Source organism: Fragaria vesca, linkage group LG3, assembly GCF_000184155.1.
Source record: "Fragaria vesca subsp. vesca linkage group LG3, FraVesHawaii_1.0, whole genome shotgun sequence".
NCBI lineage: Eukaryota > Viridiplantae > Streptophyta > Magnoliopsida > Rosales > Rosaceae > Fragaria > Fragaria vesca.
The window spans coordinates 2,678,713-2,704,556 of NC_020493.1; the positions used below are offsets into that span (position 1 = coordinate 2,678,713).

Sequence of the window (25,844 nt, forward strand, 5' to 3'; positions counted from 1 at the left end):
TATATATATATATATATTTTAAGTTTTTGAACTCATGACTTCAACCATGTCAATTAAGCTAGCTAACAAACTATATCACGACTCACCGATATAACACTATTTAACTTGAAGCTTCATTAACCACCATAGGTGGTCGAGTTGGTAAGGGCCTAGGTGTGGAACCCCATACTTAGGTTCGAATCTCAGCCGACGATAATTGGAGTTAAATCCTAATTTATTCTTGGTGACCAATTAGTCTCTAGGCCTTGAAAGTCAAAGCTCACGCAGATTAGTCTTTGGGTCTGAAAAGCCTTTGAGGATACCATCGTTGATACTCTTAAAAAAAAAACTTGAAGCTTCACTGTAACATAGAGCCAAACAACAAACTTAATTTTTGTAAAGAACACTCTCAGAAAAGACTAGTACTGACAAAGGACTCAGGGATGGAGCATCTATCTCATCCGAGACGTATAGTCTGAGAAAATTTATCAAACAGAGTAATGTGGAGATCTATTCTAAATATAGGAGTCTCTAATCTATGTGCGGTCTGTGCAAAATCCATCAATTGCTTGAGAAAAATCTACACCAACATATATATCATTTGAATTTTAAAACTAACAAACATAGCAACACTAAAAACTTCTGAAATGACAAACATAGCAATATTAAGATTGAAGTTTTAAGGTCTATTCAGATATTAGCTCCATAGATAACTCCTTTTTAGAGTCGAGACTCGTGATGAACCAAAAAGAGAACTGCCTTACTAATCCTTACCTTCACTGACCTAGAGGCTCAGATTAAACAGAAGCATTGGCATGAACCAAACTGCCTTACTAATCTCTCATTGACCCGACATTCTCAACCTGTAGTATACAAAATTCCGCATCAAAGTAGCACTGCTCAAATCCCTCATAAACAGACGTCTATCTAGGGGTACACAGTCCTCAAGTACAACCTTACCAGTCTGGCGACCATCCTCGTCAAAGCCTGTAGATTCCTTGGCATAAAAAACCCGAAGCTCTTTGCATCCCCGAACTATTGTGGAAATGCTATCCCTTTGGATGATGCACCCGACCGCCACTATAATCTGAAGGTGTGGCAGAAAGTTCGCAATTGCCAATGCCCCATCTTGATGAAGATGGGTTTGTATAAGATTCAGCTGCCTAAAATGCTTGCAGTGAGTGCCTATCTGCGCTATAATTCTCTCCAAAACATTATTGCGGCTCAGAATATCCGGTGCCAACAACTCCTGGAAATATCTAGTCCAGCAGTTTCCATCTCTTTTTTGCTCGTCATTGACCACCAAGCGGGGCCGCAAAGACAAGCTCTCCAAAAACTTCCACTTTCCAATCACTTGCGGAAGAATTCGAGAATGCTTGAAAATCACCAGATCATCCTGAAACGATAAGTGTCTGAGCAGAGGACACACATTTGCAACATATCTCAGAGCTGCTTTTGTACCATACATGGGTAGCTCCAGTTCAGTAGCCTTCCCTTTGCTCCGACCAACCACCAACTTCACAAACCCAGTAATCGAAAACCGACTCTTATCAATTCCATATTCATCTATAAATTTCTCATAAAATGTACCGAAACTCTGAGGACCCATTTCAATTTCCTCAACAGTACTAACCAACAACGGAGTAGGTACATAATCAGGAAAGAAAAGACATGTCCAGCATTCAGGACTGAGGCTAGCTTTGTACCAGGACTTACAGACAAAAGGGATCGCCAAAAGCAGCGACTTCATTCCAGTTCTGCTAAACGCATTTGCTAAGCAATCCTCGTTCATCTCCTCCCATCTTCTTTTCTCCTGCTCCTGCTCCAAAATGATGCCGTCCCCGTCTGTCGACATCGCAGCACTCCGACTCGTTAGATCCAAACCCTAAACCTTAAACCTTAAACCTTAAACCCTAACGAGGACTGAGGAGGCAAGTATGTGATGGGAACAGCCTCTACAAAAAGGTGGAGTGAGCCTGATTGGGCTTATTGGGCCGTGAAGTGTATTTGGGCCTGGGTCAGTGTATAATACTATTTTAGAGTAAAATAAAATAAGCAGAAAGAAAGTCGACACTGCTTTGTGTTTACAGAGCTCTCTCTTCGTCTTCGACTTAGCTCTATCCTAATTTACAGGTACGTCGTACGTCCTCTTCTTCTCTGGGGTTTCTTAACCTCGGAGCTGCATCAAGGTCGAAATCCGGAGATGCAAATTCAAGTCTGTAATATTATTGGTGTTTCTAGTACCAATTATATGAAAGAATCCGAATTACGAAAACCCCCGATTTCAATTTCATTTGTTGTTTTTTGTTTGGTTCTCTGCTCAGTCGTGATTGAGATTCTATTATGATTTTCAGGAGGGGAATCGGTCAATGGGAGAGACGGGGAAGAGGTACCGTTCGCAGAGGGACCGAGATTACGACGGCGGGAGCAAGAAGAATCAGAAGAGGCGCGTGAATGACAGAGAAGATAGGGGCGGTGGTGGGGGCGGAGGCGATGAGGTTGTTGTGTACAGGATTCTGTGCCCTGTTGGGGTAATCGGAAGCGTGATTGGGAAGAGTGGGAAAGTGATCAATTCGATTAGACAGGATAGTAGAGCTAAGGTGAAGGTTGTGGATCCGTTTCCGGGGGCGAAAGATAGGGTCATAACTATTTATAGCTATGTTAGGGAGAAGGAGGAGGTTGATGTTGATGATGAGTTTAGTAGTGATAGGGAGCCCTTGTGTGCTGCACAGGATGCTCTATTTAAAGTGCATTCGGCTATTTCGAATGCGTTGGCTGCTGCTGGAGATTCTGATATGAGAAGGAGGGATAAGGAAGAGTGTCAGATACTTGTCCCGGCTAGCCAGTGTGCTAATGTGATAGGGAAGGCCGGGTCGACCATCAAGAAACTGAGGAGCAGGACCAGGACGAACATTAAGGTCACTGCAAAAGATGCCTCTGACCCGACGCATTCCTGTGCAATGGACTTTGACAACTTTGTTATGGTTAGTATGTGTTTTTGAATTTACAGAAATCTAGCATGTTCTAGTTGTGCTGTTGCTTTTGATATGTGAAACTTGACTTTTACAATTTTGGTAATTGATTATAATATTTGTTATGCTACTTTAGTATGAAATTCCGTGGTAGGTGTGCTGCGATGAACATTATTTGTGCATTAATTGTTTATGCCTGTCATAGTTTTCTCCAGAGATTTCTGTTTCCTTATCTGAACTTTCTCAGTAATACTACTGTGTTTAAGTGATAGTTTCTTCCGTGACAGATAAATGGAGAATCAGAAGCAGTGAAAAAAGCATTATTTGCAGTTTCTGCAATCATATACAAGTTTCCTGCACGGGAAGAGATTTCTCTTGATACAACAGTACCGGAAGCCCGTCCAAGCATAATAATTCCATCAGATATGTCAATTTATCAATCGGGTGGATTATATAACCCTGCAGATCCTATTATTCCTTCTAGCTCACTACCTCCACTCCTAAACGCTACACATGTACCAGATCTTCAGGGTTATGCGGATACAGGGAATGCATGGCCCATATATTCATCTGCTCTTCCTTTAGTTTCTGGTTTCAGTGTAGCACCGCGATCTGAGGAATTAATTGTGAGAGTACTATGCCCTTCTGACAAGATTGGTCGTGTCATTGGAAAGGGTGGGGGTACCATTAAAAGCATAAGGCAGACTAGTGGTGCTCGAGTTGAGGTTGATGATACCAAGGATGACCGTGATGAGTGCATGATCACTGTTACTTCAACAGAGGTACTGACAATCCATATCCTCTCTATATCAGTTGACTTTACAGACACTGAATATTTCTATTTGCCAAAAGATGTAACGATTTTTACTTGAGAAAGTTGACCACCCATGCATCTCATAAACTATTTGGCATTACAATTTAATATGATGCTTGGGTCTAGACATCTAGTGTCTGTGGCCTTGGAGTTTGGAAAAAAAATGGAAATCATTTAATTAGATTTGAGGAAATTATTGAACCTCGGGGAGAGCTTGGTAACAGGGCATGGTACTGTTTTGGATAATTTCGTGTTGTATGATATTAATTACTGAGTTATGAGTTACCTTGTATGAAAATTCTGGAATAGTGTGCTGATCATGTTTGTTGGTTTTACTGTTTGGCAGTCACCGGATGATCTGAAGTCCATGGCAGTTGAAGTTGTTCTATTGCTGCAAGGGAAGATAAATGACGAAGATGTTGACAACGTTTCTATACGGCTTCTTGTTCCATCTAAAGTTATTGGTTGTCTTATTGGAAAAAATGGTTCAATTATACATGAAATTCGGAAGAGAACAAAAGCTGACATCCGTATTTCAAAAGCTGATAAGCCTAAATGTGCTGATGCTAATGATGAACTTGTTGAGGTTTGTTTAAATTGATTAGTTTAAGCTTGGTGTTTCTCTTTTTCCTTGTTGGTTATCTCTTCATCACTGTTTTTCATTTAGGTGGCAGGAGATCTCACTAGTTTGAGAGATGCACTTATTCAGATTGTTCTAAGGCTCCGAGACGATGTTTTGAAAGATAGAGATGGTGTTCATAACCCCACTATTGGTGCTGACTCTTTATTCCCAGGTAGCACTGGTCTCTCTTTGCCGTCTGTGCTGCCTTCTGTCCCCCAGGTTGCTCCCATAGGTTATGATCATAGGGCTGAAAGTGGAAGCCGCTTGGGCATGCTTTCTTCCAGCGGCCTCTTTGGATATGGATCTCTGCCGGTATGCCAATCTCACTAAATTCACCTGTTCCTATTTCTCATATCATCATGTGTAGCAGAGTAGATTAACTTCCAGACACACTTTACTCCCAAGTCAGATCATCTATCCCGCAATCTTTTAACTCTGTCCATTGACAGCTGGTGGAACTTCACAATGAGTTCCCTCTCCAAAAACATCTTGTACGAGTAGAGAGTCAACCTCCAATCCATAAAAAAGGGGCCATCTCTCCCGACTTCACAATCCTACTCCTAGTCTATTTCCACATTCTATCCATCACCACTATTTTCTTTATTCATGCCGTCAACATCACCACATTGTATATTCAGGCAAATATACTCTGCAAGACCACTTTAACCTTGGATATCCCTCCTGAGCCGACCTAGAAGGTTTCCCACCCTCTGGAAATCTTTTTACTACCCCTCTCCAAAACCCCGGCTGTTCCACATTACTTTGGCTCCAAGAAGCTTACCTACAAACTATGCGTTGAAGTCATTGTCTCATCCACTTTGGTCATTATATTTATTTCAATTTGAAGTTTTGAAGTCCTTATTTATATCACTGGTGGTACTCATTATTTTTTTGTTTTAGATGGGGGAAGATGGCTACGGATCAGTGTCTTCATATTCATCCAAGTTATATGGAGGGTAAGTGTATCAAGTTTATAATATCTGGTTTTGAAGTTTGTATCTCTTGTCTCTTGTCTTCCAGTCATATACCGCTCTTCTACGTAGGTTGCCACCCCCTTCAACACTTGAGATGCTCATTCCTGCCAGTGCAGCAGGTAAGGTGATCGGCAAAGGAGGGGCAAATATTGCTAACATTCGGAAGGTAGATATAGTTTGCTTATTTCCCAATTGGAAATGGGTCGGCATAGAAAATTAATCCTGTTTTTTGCTATACATGCTGAACAATTTGCATGGTTGAATAGTGTTCACATGCATACTTATTTTTCTCCAGATATCAGGAGCAATGATAGAGATTCCCGAGTCCAAATCTTCCCGGGGTGATCGTATTGCTCATATTTCTGGCACAGCTGAACAGAAGCGGACAGCAGAGAACTTGATCCAGGCATTTATAATGGCCCCTTAAGTTTTCAGGTGCACCTTGCCGGTTTAAAGGTGAATAGTAAGAATCTTGGAATTTTCTATCATGTTTCCTCTGTAGACCTTTAGGTTTGGTTCTGGAGAAGACTTCTTTTCTGAACTTATCCAACGTGGTTCTTCCTGTTCTCCCACTTTAAGTGGGTATCGAGACTACTAGAGGATTCACCGCAGGGTTCATGCCTTCCATCTTTGCCGCCAAATCTATTCTTAATCTACAATGTTAGGTTCTTTCTTTCCTGTCATATCTCTTCAGCTGTCTTATCTTTCACAAAGATAGAGTTGATCTTATTTTCAGTACTATCAAGCTCAATAATTTTATGTTCATGCCGGAAACTTATTCAATGATGACCGTAATTGTCAATCTTATAATAATGTATTTTATTTCCCTGGCCATTCAACTCTTTCTCTTAGCTTCTTGCTAGAAGCATCTTCTCAATCAACAGTGCACGTGAAATGCAGTTGGTAATTCCATGTTCTCCTCTATTTACATGCACATTGCAGCTTAAGCGGATAGGAATCACTCTTCAATTAGATAATCTACAGCAAATATTTTGCGTCTTTATTCTCTTCCTTCTGTGTTCATCTTGGGCATGTGAAACAACATTGCAAAATCAACTCTCTGAATCTCTATTATTAGATCCTAGATGATTTCTTTACTCTTATCGGCCATCCTTAACATTGAGTCTGCCCTGCACTTCGATGGGAAATTTGTATAGTGACATCATGACGTTCTCCTTGATAGGTTGAATGAAACTTCTTATTCACAACTATATCTTTCCAACCGCGTTGCATCCTCCAGATAGTGAGGACATTGAGTAGCTGTAGGATTTTGTGTTTTCCTTCTTTCAATCCATGAATGAGCCACTGTGGTTCTTGAACAGCTTAGTTCCTGTTTATCACTGCAACTAAGCTTGATATTCAATATTATTGATATTGAATAATTAGAGACCAGAACATCAATGATAACAGAGCATTCATTCAATCAAGTTATTCCATCTTAAATCAAACTACTTGAGTATTTCCGATCTAGTTCTGGTTGGTCTGCTTGTTTATCATATTGTTGTCTGCAAAATCTTATTGCAGTTAACAATGATTCTTCCTTCGATTTTAAAAACAACGATTCTTCCTTAGAAGCAACATATGCTGGATTCATCACCAGATCATTATGGGAGGCGTGTGTTAGATATGTTGCCCAGGAATGTAGATTTGTAGATAGGTTCCTTTGCGTTAGCTATGTGAGGGTGCATCAGGAAATACCACTTGGAACCAATGTCTTTTCCTTCATATCAATCACGATACAAATTCATTATGATCTCATTTAGGTTCATTGACAATAATGACTTAATGATATATGAACACACCTCTTGAAATTCTTTCTTTCCTTCTTATCAATCACAATGAAAGGCTCATATGGGTGCGACTTCATTATGATTACAGCTATAAGCTTGTGGAGCTGTGTACTGAGTACCATCTATTCTAGAGTTTACTTCAGCTTGATTTCCGGTCTAAGAGTTTGTTGTGTCTCACTTGCTCTTCACTCTTGGTCCTTTTTATTAGGATATTAGTCTAGATTTTTGTTAAGTACAAGTCATAGTGCAAGTGTAGTTTCCAGAAAATTAGGTGTTTCCCTGTTTGTGGGGGGTTGTGTTGCGTCTGTGGTATACAGTTCTGGCTGCATTTTACTGGCTATTGATTGCTTGGTACCAGAACTGATATGTGATGCTTGGACACTACAACCATCAGAAGGGTTGAATTGTTTCATCTGGGAACAGGAGGGCAGAAGGATTGGGGTTTTGGAAGGCTATGCAAATATGTGTTGATCACTGAGCAATATTTTCTGTGTTGTAAACTATTTTGTAAGTTTATTAGTTAATCAGAGGTATAGAATATATGCTCAACTTGACCCCAGTGCTTGTTTGAGAATTGATGCTAGATTATGAAATATTTATTGATGATGGATTGGTATGTTGCTCTTTTCTTTTCCTTTTTCCTTTCTTACTTTCAGCGTTGAAATCATGGGATACAGGAATGTAACTCTGTTCTTTCTTTCTTTCTTTCTTTCTTTTGAAGACTTATGCTTGCTTGCTTGTGCATGACAGAATAAAATCATAAATAGAAAATGATGTATTGTACAAGGCTTTTCACTGAAAACCCTCAATTGCGCCTAAGTTCTGATTACCGAGGAAATGTTTTCAGTCTCTTTTGGGACCTCAATCTGCTCAAGGCCTCATCCTTGGTGTGAAAACAAAGTTGCGGCAATTGTATGAGAGTATCTTCAGTACACAGATTGTGTTATGTAAATGCACATCATACATACAAGCTCTTTAGAAATGGATCGATATAGGTCCGTAACTTTCACTTAATGTACCCTCCTAAGTATAAACATCGCTACATACTGTACCTTCACTTTGACGACCAAAATGAACGATCAATTTCACTAACCAACAAGACGATCACATTATGGATTCGTACGTGTATCCAACTTGAGTAAACAGGATTGCCAATAATGGCATTTCAGTGACCAAGTTTAGTTAATCCAAGAAGACATGTGACGTGGGAACTAGGATCATTTTGGATAATGCATTGGAAAGTGTTTCACAACGTCGTATAACGACAATTGTGTTCCATCGTCATCGTATTTCAGTCTGACAAGTCACGAAAGCATTTGCTTTCTTTAACCTCATAAATACCAAACAAGAAAGTTGAAATCTTTGTCATCTTCCATCAATGGCGAGCAGCAGGAGAGCTTTGCAGAGCGTGTTGGGATTCAACAGAGTGATCCGGACGGGAAGGAGGAGCTTCGGTGCTGTCCCTCAAGGCAGTGCCTCTTCTTCTTCTTCTTCTTCTTCTTCTTCTCAGACCCTCATCAACTCTGAATATGAACACAGTGCCCACAAGTCTGTTTTCCTCTCTTTAATTTTTCTGGGATTCCTGGTTTTTGCTAAAGAATGTTACTTTATTGATGCTGTTAGATTTTTGATCATGTTTTGCCATCTGGGTATTGCTTGTTTTCATTTGATTGGAGCTTTGTGGGTTCTAAATGAACGTAAATGGAGTCACTTTACTTGGATTTTTGTATTTGCCTAATGGTTTTGTTCGTCTATTGTATTGTTTTGAGTTTTGTTTCAGTGTGTTTCTGCCTCTGTTGATGTTTATGTCCAAATTTTTATCTGTGGAGTGTCGAGTGTCGTCTATTGTGACAATCATGACAGAAACTGAAGAATTGAGGATCCTTGTGAGAGTGAATTCCCGATTTTTGTAATCTTTTTTGTTCAAAGTTTTATTTGTGGAGTGTCATTAATTGTGACAAATCATGGAAGACATTGTAGAAAGAGGACAATAGTATGGAATTCTTGAAGTGTTATGATGTTTTGCTTTGATGGTTTACATGTGTTAGTTTCTTTGTATCCGGTAATTTATAGTGTTTGAGTGATAAGGTTTTAAGAGAATTTGCTGGTGAAATTTGCAGTTACCACCCAATTCCAATTGTATTCTCTCAAGCTAAGGGATCATGCATATGGGATCCTGAGGGAAACAGATATCTGGACTTTCTTGCAGCTTACTCTGCTGTTAATCAGGTATAAAAAGTAAGTGGATGTGTTACAACAATGGTCATGCAAGCATGTTCACACACACACCATACACGTGAAAACAGGTAGATTAAATGCACTTGGAACCAGATAACATGATTATTGTCATTCTAGAAAGCACATCAATGCTATACCATTTTTAGATTCCCAGGTTATCCTATCCAATTATTAACGTGGCACTGGTTTTCATCGTTAAAACTGAACATCATAGATTTGTGCTAATATCAGAAACCTTTTTTCTTTTCTTTTTTCGAAACCTGGTACAGCGAAGTTAATGATCCTGCTTTCCTGCCTTTTACTTAGTTTTCCATTATGTAACCAATACCTTCCTCTTATAGGGTCATTGTCATCCAAAGATCATGAAGGCATTACAAGAACAGGCAGAAAGGCTCACTCTTAGTTCTCGAGCTTTCTATAATGATAAATTTCCAGTATTTGCCGAGTATCTAACAAGCATGTTTGGTTATGACATGGTGCTGCCTATGAACACTGGTGCGGAAGCTGTAGAAACAGCTTTAAAGTTGGCCAGGAAATGGGGTTATGAGAAGAAAAAAATTCCAAAAGATGAGGTAGAACTTATGGAGACGTATTGTCTTTTTTGACATAGATCTTATTTATTTTGGGTTGCTTAAGTTGGTTGACTGACTGGAGTAGCTCTGATTTTCTGCACTCATTGATTATGTAAGCACAGACTATCTGTTGAGAAAAAAGGGGGAGATTCAGACTTATAACTCAAAATCCAGATGAAAAAAAGTGACCTGCCCTATCACCACACAAAATATAAGTTACTATCAATTGTGAAGTTTGGGTAGTAACTCTCACCCGAAAACAAATTGGTCCCTGATATGTGACTAGCTTACAATCACAGCACATCTCAATTGTGTTGCTAACTCAAAATTGTGTCACTAATTTTACTGAGCAATATACAGGCTATTATCGTCTCGTGTTGTGGCTGCTTCCATGGTCGTACATTGGCTGTCATTTCTATGAGCTGTGACAATGACGCAACCCGAGGTTTTTGGCCGTTAGTGCCAGGACATCTGAAAGTTGATTTTGGTGATGTAGTTGGCCTTGAAAAGATCTTTAAAGGTTTGCATGCAATGACTTTTAAATCGTCATATAGTTCGCATGTTATTTTTTATTCTTTTTTTATAATTCTTGTATTGCCTTAACCCTATCAGATCTGTGTTTTAAATTGAACTGATTAATTTACCTGCTATTGAGTGCAGAGAATGGAGATCGTATTGCTGGATTTCTTTTTGAACCCATTCAAGGAGAGGCTGGGGTATGTTTTTCTAGAATTAATGAAATGTATATTTCATTAATCTAGTGTTATATTTATTCTGACCCATAAAACAAACATGACTGAACTGTTCCTTTTAACATACATTGGTTTTAAATAATTATTCCGATCATTCATATGTTCTGAAAAGGGGCCCTCTGTCTCCACAGGTTATAATTCCTCCTGATGGTTATTTGAAATCTGTCAGAGATCTATGCACAAAATATAACATTCTGATGATTGATGATGAAATACAATCTGGTTTAGCACGGTCAGGGAGAATGTTGGCTTGTGATTGGGAACAAGTTCGCCCAGATGTCGTGGTATATTATTTTTAAGTACTGAACTTTGTTCCATTCTCCTCAATATACGCATAATTCTTGTTCTGTTGATTTGCTTTAGATTTAAACTCACCTAGTTTTGCACCGAATTTATTTTCTGTCTAAAATTTTGGCAATGCACTGAAATTGCATTAGATATTCAGGCATATTGTTGACATGCACCTTATAAATCTTGTCTAAACTCTAGTAATGCATCTATAATATATTTATATCATAGTTATAAGTTTGTGGTCTAATTTATTTCCCAAAAAAAAAAAACTGAGACAACTTGTTCTGCTATCAGTTCATCCCTTTCATGTACTACAGTTTTTCTCCAAACCATGAGCCACTGATATAAATACATATAAAGCATTCTAGATGTCAGAGTAAGTTAACATATTGTGGGATGTTATTCAGATTCTAGGAAAAGCATTGGGTGGTGGTGTGATACCTGTAAGTGCGGTGCTCGCAGACAAAGACGTTATGCTCTGTATCCAACCTGGAGAGCATGGAAGGTTTGCTGCTATAACTGCTTTTATAGATTATTCATACTTAACCAGCCCATCATATTGTGCATATTGATATTTTAGAGATATTTATAGTTTTATGACACTTTTAGTTAACTGAGATATAACCTGGACACTTTCATATTTTTGGATCAAGATCTTCCATAATTTATAGGTTAATTATTTACTCTTTAGATACATTCTACTAGTATCTCTGTTCAAAAGGACATTGGAAGAATTTTCCCAGTTTGTGTCCAGAAGATGGTAGAACTGGACCTGCTTGGCTGTGGCCACAGGGTTTAAAAGAGAGCAAAAGTTTCAGGGCGGACATGACTTGGATATAGTTGTTTGATTATCACTACTCTTCTTTGTTCTAATATTTCTGATTCCATTTTCAGTACTCTTGCTATGTGCTTGGCTTGTTTCTTGTTCTAGTGTATAATAGAGTTCAGGTGTATTTGTATTTTGCAGTACCTTTGGTGGTAATCCGTTGGCCAGTGCTGTTGCTATTGCCTCACTAGATGTTATAAGAGATGAGAGACTTGCTGAAAGGTAGCAAATATTTTTCCCAGTGTTCTGATATTAAGTCCTTGATTTTTGGCCATTGATACTATTTGAGAGTAAAGAATCTAAAGACAGAACTAACTTATGCTCAACTCTTCTATAGATCTGCCCAAATGGGAGAAGACCTGAGGAATCAGCTGAACAAGATTCAGCAGAAGTATCCGAGATACATTAAGGAAGTTCGAGGAAGAGGTTTGTTTAATGCTGTGGAGCTCAATAGCAAGTATTTGTCCCCTGTTTCTGCTTATGATATCTGCCTAAAGTTGAAGGAGAGAGGAGTTCTTGCCAAGCCAACTCATGATACTATTATCAGATTGACTCCTCCACTCTCCATGAGGTAAATACATATGTTGATGATCTATCAATTAATGTATTAATGATATTCTTGTTTGAGGTCAATATGGCCTGTTGAAACAATTGTATCATTTGAACCTAGAAAATCAAAGTTAAAAGATCAAACTAGGGGGCCTGAAAATCATTGTGCATTTTAGTTATATATCTCTTAAGAAAGCATTAGCTCAATCTAACAGTTCTGGCAAATCTGCTCGCCCCATAAAGAATATGAATTGGAATGCAAAGGAAGAATTTGAAGGAGTTGAAATCAAATTTAGTGGGAGTGTGGACTGATATACTAAACGTTTCATGGTAGTGTGTCAATACTAGTATACTAAATACTTCATGGTAAGACTGGTGTAAACGTAATTCTACAATATCCTTCTTTGGCCAAAATTAATTGTACCATTTAATGATTGAGTCTTCGTCTGTGATTCTAGCTTGCTTAAAATAAGTCTCTAGTTCCATGGCTAAAGCTTAAAGATATGCTCCTCCTTAAAAAAAATAATATGTAGTTCATTTCCTGATGTTTTCAATTGCCCTGGATTGATTTTCTCTAATGAGTCTTCCTCACATTCTACTAACCGTATACAAAACATTTAGTCCGTTATCATCAAATTACTGTTGAGAGCTCTATAATTTGACTGCTGCTAATCTTCAAATTGTATGAGTTAATATAAACTAGTTTACCTGCCGCAATAATAAAATTGCTATCAGGTTATTTATTAAATTATAACGCTATGACCTCTATTTCAGTTTGGAAGAGCTCCAAGAAGGATCAAAGGCACTCTCAGATGTTCTGGAACATGATGTACCAAAGATGCTGAAGGAAAAACCAGAAAACATCTCTTCAACTGCTTCCAACATATGTGACCGTTGTGGGCGAAACTTGTATGACTCTTCACACGCCAATCTCTGAAAACATCTCTTTGACTGTTCCTAAAATATGTGACCATTATGGGCAATACATGTATGATTCTTCCAACAACAATCTTGAATCCTATGTTCCTGTGAATCCATTTTGTCAATAAAATTGTATTTGTCCTAATTTCCACCCTGATGTGGCTGGTTAGTAATTTGAATTCATCTTAGTTTTCAATCACCAATAGTTGGTCCACAAATTATAGAAGAAACAGAAGAGGTTACTGATATACCCTAGTAGTTTCTGATTTCATTTCCTGAATCTGGTTTAGTTTTAGAATGCATAACACTGTACTTTTGGTGTATTAGATGCTGACACTGCTACTTATTTTCTGTACTGCAGTTTTACTCTTACTTTTATATTATACAATTAAAGCACTTTTTACACGGAAATCATGAAATTTTGAGGAAAGTTTCTGATCTGTGACGTTTAAGCTGAGATGGACATCTTTGTCTCTCTATTCTCTTTCTTGTGTCAAGTTTTGATGTCCCTTGAACCATGTACATTGAGAAGTCCGAAGTGACAATGAGATCTCTCGTGTAGCTAATATAGGTACTGTGCTTTGTTAGTTATTGTCAATGTCTCATTTTAATAGCATAGCTGGAAATTGGTTTCTGAGTTGGCCCCTCTTATATTGTGGCTCTAGTAACTTCCTGAACTCAAAAGAGTTTTCTTTAGCTTTAACCCAGATTCTGTGGCTAATACTTGTCTGGCTTTCCTTGTGGGGAAGCCTTGCAATGAGTGTGGTATTTGTGTAGGTGTTCTGAGGGAACTGCTAATGTGCTGGACTTCAAGATCTTTTTAAGATAATAATAGAGAGAACGGAACGTCTAAAACTCATTCTACACTCCAATAACTATAACATCATCGATTGCCATATAGGTATCTACTAGACAGTCTAATCGGAACCTTTTACAGTTTGCTGATTTAGAAGTTTTATGGTGTATCTGTGTAACATTTTGAGTTCAAATGGTTCATATTTCTGTCCTCTCTGTGCCTGGTTGTTGGTTTATTCATATGCACTGTTTACACTCTTTTCCTACATGTGAGAGCATGTCACTATAAGATGTCTCACGTGTCACTTCTATACTATAATCAACAGGGATCCATGTATGGTTTTATATACCTACATTGTTCATGAAAACTTCATCTACCAATCATATCATATTTTACAATTATATCTGTAATTTTCCATACAAAAATGAGCGACAGAATTGAGTTTTTGTGCACCAGAAATTCTGCATGAGACATGATTCTATATTCTAGCATTGCTTTACCCTTTATTTATCCTCATGTCCCTCCCAAGTAGGTTACTTTATTTTCTTTTTCTTTCTTTGTTTTGATTGATATTTTGTTTTTGTTTTTTTTTAAGGGTAAAGAGATGAGGGGTATTCCATTGCTCTCCTTTATTTTCATTTTTTTCTTTTTTTCACAAAAGGAGGGCTAGATGAATTGGCCCCAACCAATGTTAGATTTGTGATTCATGAGGATCCAGAAAAGAAAAAATCAAAATTTTATCTAAAAATTTGTTCTGAATCCATTTCATTGCTTTTCTTTTCTTTTGTTCTATTCAGATGGAATATTGCAAGCTTGAAATATTTTTTTTGAGAGGGCAAGCTTGAAATATAAAACTTTCTTTGTTTGATTGGTATTGATAGTTGAGGGGACACAGTAGAGACACAATAATGAAAAACTTTTGGTGGTTAAGTAATTATATAGCAAGGGACAGCTTCTTAGAATTGTTAAGTTAAATAATATAAACAGATCATGTTAACCCATGAGAGCCTTGAAGAGCTAATTATTAATAGGACATAGTATTCTCTAGCATATACACAGTATGGAGGCTTAGCTGGATTTGGTTACTCTACATTTAGGTGACTAGTTGTTGAAAGAAGCTTAGCTGTTCTATGATTAACATATTCTAACTTTCTAAGGGCTTGTTTCTCTGCATCCAATCAAAACCAGAAGTGTCCTAAATTACATGTTTATTGGTTCTTCTTTGTCTTTTGGTCTCATCTTCACTGATAACAACTGGGAATGCTAAACACCCAAAACAAAAACCAATTATGAGTCTGAGAAACTAAATCATATGAAAAGTTCATATGTAGACATTGTCCTGAACTGATAAGTGTAACTTCATTTTCACCCATCAAACCACACACCACACCCAACTATCTGAAGACCCTAATTTCATTACCAAGTATTACCATAGAGTGATTATCCTGCTAACATGGGCACCACTTTGTTGAGATCTTCTGGTACTGGGTGGATTGGTGGTTGTTGGTTGGGATCTGTTTGCATGAATATTTTTAGAGAATGAGATCAATATAAAAATCTGTGTGCTGAGTCTGGTCCTGAGAACACCTAATGATTGCTTCTGAATTGCTTCCTCTTCTTCGATACAAACTATATGCTGATATTAAATGACTTGCATAATACAAATTTTCCAGATAGAGTTCTGCTTTACAGTTACAGAGTTTGGTCATGATGTGAGACTTGCATGTCAAAACAATTTGGTCTTTGTGGTAGGCAGATGGATGAAAAAGGTTCATAGAGTTGAGGGGATTACTGTTGAGTGATAGTGAGCTTTGCTCAGTGAAACCATTAACCATGCCTTGTTAGGTTTAGATCAAGCAGCTTGGGCGATCTGAAGCCACTAACTGTGGGGTTTAATTATGAGTCAAAAGTAGTAAAGTTGGCCGGTTGAGCTGGTGAGCCAATGAATTTTATTTCATAGAGTTCTGGGGTATATTTATTTCTGTGTAGGCCTAATATACAGCTTTGATCCCCTTCTCCATCACCTAATCTTTCTCTTGGTTCTTGTAGCTCTTCCTCGCTTTATTAACCAACCTAACTATTTGGAACGAGCTGGACTTGAATATTCAGATGAGATGATCCTTCCTTACTTTTATATTTCTGTTCCTAAAATGAATGTTATTCAAGTGCTGCCAAACCCATCATAGTCAAATGATGATGTTCTTCACGAGTGCATAGGAGACTCAAAGTCCTGCATTAGAATACACTTAATGTAAAAGAATCCCCAGAAGAATTTAAGACATTTATGCAAAGTTAATAACAAGGTATTTGCTGACATCTGTCTTAACTTTGTAGCATAGTTTTACTATGTATCATACAAGTTAATGTCAATGGTTTAATTGTTAGGCAAAAGCAAGGAGAGAAGTTAATTTGACAACTACTTGGTATCTGTTTCTGAATTTCTCTGTTTTGGTAGGGTTTTCTATATCCTAATACATGTCCTTGTTGTTAAGATCAGATTTCAATTTCATGTCCTATACTTTCAATTTTTTGGTAGAACACAAGTGCTCTCTACTTGTTGATGAAAGAAGACACCCCATTAGTTTTAGTTTATAAAGCTGCTGCATAACACAGCAAAATTAGGCGTTTGACCCAAGTCTTGTCTATTCTTGATGTGGATCTTTCACTGAGCATGCTGAATGATATGATGTGTTAGTTGATGTCACTGTTTTGTTTACAATTAGTGGTATCCAGAAATCCCTTTGTGTATGAAGATCCAGTTTGCTGCTTGTAATACACTAATACTAGAACAAGTGTCATGCAAACTTTAAGTGTTACCTACATGTAATAACAAAGATAATGTAGTGATAACTGTGAACTAATATACTAGCAGCAGAACTTGGATTGTCAGCAATAGCTTTAGCCTTGGGTGAAAAGTCACACTTTCCTTCAAAGGAAAAGAAATGTAACATTGACAGGAGAAATTAAATTGTTGCTCAAAGCTGCAACAAAGAAATGACTGCCTATGCAGTTGGTGGAGATCAATCCCACAAGGACATGGACAAGTCTTCCTTGAATGTAAGAACAGAGGACCACTTCCTAGGATACTCTACCCTTATTGGTCAAGTTGTCTTACTCTATCTCCTATACATGTAAAGAACATGCATCTACAACTAAAATGTAGAAATATAAGTGTAGGATTTATTTGGGGTTTAGGAGAGGTTTATGTGTATGCGTGTACACCTTCTATTTTGTGTGGGGAATATGCATGTTGTCAATATTGCCACTCATTAGATTGTCACCCATTAATTAGTACATAATCATCAGTGGACATCATTTGGCATATTAATAACCAAAATAGGGCAATGGAAAATTACACTCATAAGTGGATGGTCCATCATCAAATTTAAGGTAATCATATTGTTTGATAACAAGGTCTCCTCCAATTTCATTTTGTTTTTCTTTTGGGTCACACTATGATTTCCAAAAAGCCAGGGGGGACCAGAGCATGGGATCATACATATTATTATCACAGGCACCGAGAAGAATTGGATGCCACAGTACTCATGAGATCAACAAAAATCTTATCACTGTTTGTTCCTTGCTTCAAGTCATTCACTTGGTCCTGAATTTTGGTCACTTTTATTGCTCCACTGCACTGCCTTCTTCTGTTCTGTAATGAATTTAATTCCTTGTATCCCATGCCCATTTATGCATGATTTTACAGTTCTGATGGCTGTAATGAGATGGGTGCGGGTGTGGGTGTGGGAGGCATTCAAAATTTTAAAGGACAGCTTGTCTTCTTTTGTAAATGAACTATGAGGATAATGGCTTCTCCCTTTAGAATATAAAGTCCCAAGGTACGTAGCTTTCAAGCTTTTCTGTGTTGCAGGTTCCCCATGAATGACAGATTAACCTACCACAGTATGGTGGAAGAAGATTTGTTGGTAGAAATATAGAAATAAAACCTTATCATTAGGTTCAACCGATTAAGAGTGAGTTTGGCATACCTTTGCTAATTTACAAATATATAGCCTTTATTCTCCCTGGATGGAGTTCCTGAGTTGAGCTTCAGAACAACTAGGTTTTATATAATCAAGATATATACAAGTTAAACAGCAAAAGGTTTATACAGTCCCAAATTGGCCCTTGTTGTGAGCAATAGAGTGCTAATGAAATAATCAGAGAGCAAAAACTTACGTCAAACTATATACATAGATGCTCCAAGCTAGGTTTTCAATCGTTAATTAGGCATATACTAAATACTATCAACTATAACGGTGAACATCACATGCTCTATAACATGATATAACTACAAGTGATGATTCAAGAACTTTATAGACGCAACCGCGCCCGTAATATCTAAACTTTGAAAATGGTGATCTATAATTTTATAGGTGCAACCGCGCCCGTAACATCCAAACTTCAAAATGGTGATCTATAAAGTTCACACAAACCATGGATGTTATGTTCTTTTCAAAGTGAAAAACAGACTAGCTAGTAACTACCTTTCCTTGAACTTAGACAAAGCCGGGATCCATCAAATCACTTCAACCACACTCGACCCATTCGTTGACTCAAGATATCTTGAACATGACATGAAATGTGGTAAATGAATAAGGTGATTTTATGCTTCTGTACTTCCCATTGGTACGGATATGGAATCACAGAATCATATGTTGTTTGCTTCAAACTATGAAAAGGGTGTTCGTCGATCATCGATATCAGTCTTCAACACATGCATGCCTGGCTTGCCACAAAGGCCCACAACGTGAGCTTCTGCTTTGTTTAATCTCCTAATCAATCTGGGATCGATGATCTAGTTTTAGCTTCATCGATCATCATGCTTGGAATTTAATTCCACATGCTTAAGTGATACCTGGATGGGATACAATCTGCATTTTTATTAGGGTTTACAGTCTGCAAATCTGCATTGTTGTTTTAGTTGTTTAGGTGTGTACGTCTTACGTGTGTAACCTCTGATCAGATCAGGATCTCATTCATTCATGTTTGAAGAAAAACAATTTATATATGAAACTGGTATGGATTTTATTCGTTCTGATGAGCTTGATCGTGACGATCGTTATACTTGGAATGAAGCAGGAAGCAGTTCATCACCATTCTTTCTGTCATTCTATCCTTCAGATAACAGCTATGCTTAAGCACATGATGATTGTATTATTTTGTTTCCCCAACTCTTATTTGTATAATGATGATCAGTATAATGATCGAACTCAATAATTTTCGATTTAATTAAATATATATATATATATATATATTACGTGAACCTCACTCCCATCTCTCTTTGAAGCCAAAAACGTCCACTCACACTAACAGTGATTGTAGATGCATGAGATCGAAAAACGAAGGTGAGAGTGAGAATTTAACCCCAGCAGCCCTAGAGGTCCTAGATGATTAAGTTTGCCGCTACCTTGTTCTCTCTTCTTCTCAGTTCGAATTCAAAATGTTGCGCATTATCTTTAAGATTTTCAAATGTAAATGATCTTGTTAACTACCTAGGCTCCCGGAGGAGACCCGGATCACTTGAGAGATCTTCGCAAACCTAGTCATTTACGGTGGTAACACATTGTAACATCTCATAAATCATTCAAACTCTCTGAAAACTTTTGTTTTCTGCATTTCGTGTGGACTGAGGCTATGCCAAAATGGTGGTCTCAGGCCAACAAGGTTTTGCTCAATTGGCAAGGGCGGGTTCATGGTGGAAACCCCATCTAAGTTCGATCTCCGCTACCAACAGGTCTCGTTGATTCGTGATCTGTAAATTCTCCTTTGAAAATTCATACATGGAAGCTGGTGTGACAGGTATGTATTCACTGTCAGTCCTTCAGGGTTGAGGTTACAAGTTTGTTCTGATGATGGTGGTGTGGTGTAACCAAGCTCTCACCTAAACTTTTTTTTATACCAAAAAAAAAAAATGGGTGATCTCAGGTACATGTAACTAATGTAAATATCTAGTCTGCTAATGCAATTATTCCCATTCTCAACAAAGAAAACTAAGCTATTAACGTTTACATATAATTCAAAGAAGTGGGAATTAATTAAGCTTGTATTGTTCTCTAGCTGCATGATTCTACTTGCCAACTCATAGAGTTTTCGAGATGATAACAGAATTTTCGAGATGTCGATCGAGAACCCCCCAAAATAGGTTGCTTGCATATGAATCTTTTGACCACAACTCCACAAGTTCCATCTGAATCAAAACTATTGCATGTGTTTTAGGTAGCAAATAGTAACACAAGAAAAAACAAAGGGAAAAGCAAATTTGGAAAGCCTCAATCTGAGTCGGAGTCTCGGCCGACCCAACTTGATCTAGTTGCGGCTTTTAACGTCTTTACCCGACCACCATATCATCACACACCAAAACAAGTTGCCCGCAGCCAACTCCTACCTAATACTAAACTACTTTCCCATTGCCACCCACCATATTCCTTTTTTCTATTTCTTGTTTCATCCATTGTTTATGGAAATTGGAATTTGGGATCGATGAATTGGAATATGTTAGTACTTGATGGAGATTATGAAATTGTTTTGACTTAGAGAGCCATTACCGTGCTTGATTTATTCCATCTTTCATAAAACTCTTTATCGATTTGTTTAGTTTTTACTTTATATCGTTTTGTTAATTATTACTCGTTATGTCAAGTTAACTTTAATGATGTTTCACTCTTGATCGATGATTGGTTCAACACGGAAGCCGGATTTTGGGTCGGCAAAGGTTGGAGACCCGTATTCCGCTAATTGTGGTAGTTGCAATGATAACATCCGTGGAATCCTTTATGTCATATCATAAGAGAATATTCAAGCGTCTTGTGTTTTTGGAAAATTCACATGTCATTTTTGAGAGGGAACAAATTTTGACAAGACCTTTGTTGTTGCGTAGCCATTTTTGAGAGGGAACAACATTTTTCTTTCATTATCTTTTATTCGAGTGAACAAAGAAAAATTTGAAGTATGTTCATCACTAGTACCAGAAATGATAGAAATAATGTTTATAATCACTATTCTTTAGTCATGGGACCTACTCTTCAATATGCATAAATATGTGTAGCCTTATATTAAGATACTCGAAATAAGAAAACAAACTCTTCATAGTCATCGAGTACTCAAATCGAAAGAGTCACAACCATTAACTATGCTTAATCGGTTGTTCACTCTTACTACTAACCTGACACACATACATAAACAAAACGACGCCCAACGCTCAGTGACTTAAAGCAAAAACTTCCTTCACCTCAAAGTGTGAAAACTTTGATATCACACACTTGTTGAACTTCATTCTCGATTACACATGAGGTATAGAAAATTTGGGAACCAGCAAATCAACCAAATAAGGAAGGCAAGTAATTAGGAAAAGAGATATAGAAAGAGTGACGATATTAACACAAAAAGTCAAAAAGGTAACTTTCCTTTACCCCCACAGTATAAAAAATTAGAAACCAAAAAAAAAGACAAGCTAAGCAAGATCCGCAATCTCTATCTTCATCTCTCTCTCTTCATCTGTGCGGAAATAACTAAATACGAAACCTTTGGAGATGACAGAGTAGCGTGGATATATCTCAACCCACCATTTTCCTCTTCTTCTTCTTCTTCCTCATCAAATCAAATCTCTATTTCTCTCTCAGACCCATTAGACCCATCAAACCAAAGCTCTCATCTTTACAAACCAACCATGCCATCCACCACCACCGCAGATCTACCCATGTCCTCCTCCTTCTACCCAGATCTCACCTCCTCCTCCTCCTCCTCCTCCCGTGTCTACCCCGAACCCTCCGACCACTTCGACCGCCTCCCCGACTCCCTCCTCCTCCTCGTCTTCAACAAGATCGCCGACGTCAAGGCCCTCGGCCGCTGCTGCGTCGTCTCCCGCCGCTTCCACTCCCTCGTCCCTCAAGTCGACACCGTCCTCGTCCGCGTCGACTGCGTCATCTCCGACGACGACTCCACCTCATCCTCCTCCTCCTCCTCCCCTTCCTCCTCCGACAAATCCCGCGCTCCTTTCTCCTCCCTCGTCCGCCTCGTCCTCGGCGGCATTGTCAAGCCCCTCCAGGCCCTCGGCCAGTTCCTCGGCCCCCGCCGCTCCTCCTCCTCCCTCGCCGTCGGCACCGCCGACGAAACCGCCGCCGAGACGGACCAGGCCGGCGGCGTCACGCACCACTCGCCCACGCAGGTGCTCAAGAATTTCAACGAGATTCGGCTCCTCCGGATCGAGCTTCCCTCCGGCGAGCTCGGCATCGACGACGGAGTCTTGCTCAAATGGAGGGCCGATTTCGGGTCGACTCTGGACAACTGCGTCATTCTCGGAGCTTCCTCTGTGATTCAGCCCGGTCCGAATCACAAGCCCAACGACGTCGCCGTCTCCGGCGGCGACGGGGTCTGCGCCGCTAACGCCGAAGATAACGGGAGCATACCGGACTCGTTCTACACAAACGGCGGGCTGAAACTGAGGGTGGTGTGGACTATTAGCTCGCTGATCGCGGCGTCTGCGCGGCATTACTTGCTTCAGCCGATCATTTCGGAGCACAAGACGTTGGACAGCTTGGTGCTGACGGATGCCGACGGGCAGGGGGTGCTGTATATGAACAGAGAGCAGCTTGAGGAGTTGAGGGTGAAGCCATTGTCGGCTTCTTCTGCCTCCAAGAGGACGCTGGTGCCGGCACTCAATATGAGGCTCTGGTACGCGCCGCAGTTGGAATTGCCTGATGGGGTTGTGCTTAAGGGAGCTACTTTGGTTGCTATTCGCCCCAGTGAGCAGTCCAACCCGAAGAAGGAGGTGTCCGATCTCTCTTGGGTTTCGACTGCATTTGAGGAGCCGTATGGGACTGCTGCCAAGATGCTGGTGAAGAGAAGAACTTACTGCCTTGAGATGAACTCGTTCTGATGAGATTTCAGGTAATTTTGCGATTTGTTGTTATGCATTGATGATGTGCGTCAGTTGTTTGCTAGTTCGATGCATTCACTCTCACATTTAGACTATAGGACAAGTGACGATTGCTTATTGTTTTCTGCTCATAGTTTGGAAGAGCTCTCAGTCATTTTAATTCATGTTTCTTAAATTTAGTCCTTGTTCTCAATCAAAATTTAATGGGGGGTACTAAGGAGATGAGGTCATTTGCATTTGTTTGGAGAATTAGGAAACATAATTTGTATTTGGTATCTAAGCCAATAAAGATAGTGCTGAAGTGTGTCAATTATCGATTCAAGTAGGAGGAGAAGGGTTTAATGGTGTTTTTGAGCATTCTGCGCTTCTATTGTTTAAATCTTTGATCCTGTGCTTGTAGTCTTTGTGATGTACAGTCTAAATGTACAAATTCCATGGTTTAGTCACTCATTTAGTTTGATATTGGATTTTCAGGTTTAGTGTCATCGATTGAGGGAATATGGGGAATTGCATGGTTTTGAAGACGGAAGAAACAGAACGAGTCTGTCTCATTGGTAGCCAAAGTCTGCCACACTGCCCTTCATTCAGCAAATGTTGATGGGTCTGAGACAGAGAAGAAGAGAGACGGCGGGTTATCCACTACAATATTCAATTTATGCTTGAGCTCACAGTTGAGATGCATCTGCTTGTTGTTTTTGTTTCAGGCATTTTGCTTGTAAGAGTGCTCGCACTACAAATGCAACTAGAATTGATGTATAAAAAGGATTTTGGAGCTTGTAGTGATCTTACTTTTATCTATCTTCCATGTATGTGAATATTGTAGGTAATGACAATTTTTATGGTGATCTGATGTTTGTCAAAGGTTTATTTCAGCACTCAAATCCATATAGCAATGATAAGTTGCTCTCATCATGCTTCTTTTATTGGAATGTTTGTGTTGAGATTTTGATCCAATTAAGGTTGAAGGTTCAATCTTTCTGCCCTATTTTACTCTTCCCCTGCAGACTGCTTATGCTCTCCTTAGGGACTTCAATCAAAAGAGTTGCTACCGGCCTCTATTTGCTTCCATTCAATCGTCGCATCCAATTCATCCCATGTTTGGATCCGGCGAAAGCATATCTGACGTGAAAAAACTCTTATAGGTAACTCGGAATATGTCTTGGTCTAATGTATAGAAAATTGGTGTCTAATGTGTGCCATACTCCCTGTATTACAAAACCAATTTGCCATTTCTATAATAACCAAAAGCAATTGCAATTTTTCTTAAAAAGGTTCATATCAATTCAGGACAGTCGGTCGGCTGACCAAATATACATTTTGGACTATCTTCTCCCTTTTCTGGCTCTCAACATAAAAGATAAAAAGATGGGCTTTTCTCCTCTTCTTGCTCTGAATCAGAATATTGCTCAGCTCACCAATAGATAACTGGTGGTTGTAAAATACAACAAAACAAATTGGATTTAAGTGGTTGAAGTTTGGAGTTTTAGGCCAAATAAAGCAAGAAAAGATGCCTATTTCCAGGTTCACTTTCCCTGGATAAATCCAAAGTATTCTCATTGATGTCATCTTTCCCTTCATCAAACTTCTTATCCAACTTGCATGACCCAATTCTAGTGCTCCTCCTTACTTTGTTTCTTTTATTTGGCATATATTCCAATTTACAAGACTTATCCACCAAACACTATGATGTTGTGAGCCACACCACAGTAGCAGCACCAGGAACTCTTTGTAGCTGGAAGTCTCAGTTCTAGAAGAAGCACATTATCCACACAAACCCACAAAACTAATTTGTTTAATGATTTCGTTTACTGGTCATTGGGTGATAATAATGAAAAAGATAATAGAAAAGAAAAAACTTGATGACATTGAAACGGGAATAAAGGATTTTAGGCTGTTTCCAGGTACTGTTTTGCAGTCGCTCACTGTTTTGGTTTAGTTTATAAAAGAAACATAGAGAATTTTGGAGAGGCAAATTATTTAAATTATGGAGAAGATGAGCTGGTTGTGCAGCTTCTGCTTCCTCATTTATGTGATGGTCACATGAGATATGTAAGCTTTGTACACTCACAAAGTCACAATCCACGTGAAATAAAGCCTGGACTGGACTCAAAGCTCACACAGGTGCAGCTTGATCGGTTGCTTATAACCCCTTATTGACTGTAGTTAGCTTATAATCTTTCTGATATATATTCAGATGGGGTATGTTACATTAAATCAAAAACCATCCAACTATGCAGGTCTCAGAAGACTATTCTTTGCATTATTGGATTTATTGCAACATTCATAACTTACATGATTCGAGAACATTTAACTAGTTCGGTGATGTGAAAAGTTTGATAATTTTTGGGTTGTTTCGTTGTGTAAGTTGTAGTAAAACAAGAACAAAAGCACTTCCAGGGGAGAAGTAGCAAGCTGCAGTAACTTAGAATTGTAATTTGAGCTGCCTTCCCTCCCAAACTTGATGGAACATGCTTGAACGTTCAAGTTCAGGCTTCTTCAACAAACTAGAGATTAAGGGATGGACCTTAAACTGTGTAAAAGCGAAAGTATGTTACTTTGATCGACTGTTCTCAAAAGAATGGAAGTCCTTTCATGAAGCTTTCTGCAAAGTACCCAATTTCATTTGTTTTTGGAAATGTTTCATATCATTCTTCTACATTGCACTTATAGAGTTATAGCCAATATGCAGATCTAACCGTCTATGAAAATTGATTATGGAAGACCTCAACCTGGTTTTGGCCTAATTGCTACCATGGCTTTTCCATACTAACCTTCTTGTTGATTATGGGCCAGACACTCATTGGAGTCCACACCCTTGGGGGTTGTAAGCCTGTGGATCTCATTCATAAGGCATATGATCACATTTGAGT

General features: G+C 38.7%; 3 protein-coding genes across 3 annotated transcripts in view; all 3 read left to right on the forward strand.

The window, feature by feature from the left end:
- Window positions 1-25,844, forward strand: part of LOC101310880 — a 1,534,871-nt gene that overhangs the window by 465,744 nt on the left and 1,043,283 nt on the right. The gene's annotated exons all lie outside the window — the stretch shown is intronic.
- On the forward strand, window positions 5,152-7,724 carry LOC101299164 (KH domain-containing protein At4g18375-like). The gene is made up of 2 exons (XM_004293590.1): window positions 5,152-5,527; window positions 5,657-7,724. Exons 1-2 carry the CDS (start codon window positions 5,456-5,458, stop codon window positions 5,786-5,788), a joined length of 204 nt encoding a protein of 67 aa, XP_004293638.1. The 5' UTR covers window positions 5,152-5,455; the 3' UTR covers window positions 5,789-7,724.
- LOC101312030 (probable ornithine aminotransferase-like) lies at window positions 8,530-13,665 on the forward strand. Its single transcript, XM_004293471.1, has 10 exons — window positions 8,530-8,699; window positions 9,272-9,380; window positions 9,731-9,961; window positions 10,322-10,481; window positions 10,622-10,677; window positions 10,845-10,997; window positions 11,412-11,509; window positions 11,972-12,052; window positions 12,168-12,401; window positions 13,154-13,665. Exons 1-10 carry the CDS (start codon window positions 8,530-8,532, stop codon window positions 13,314-13,316), a joined length of 1,455 nt encoding a protein of 484 aa, XP_004293519.1. The 3' UTR covers window positions 13,317-13,665.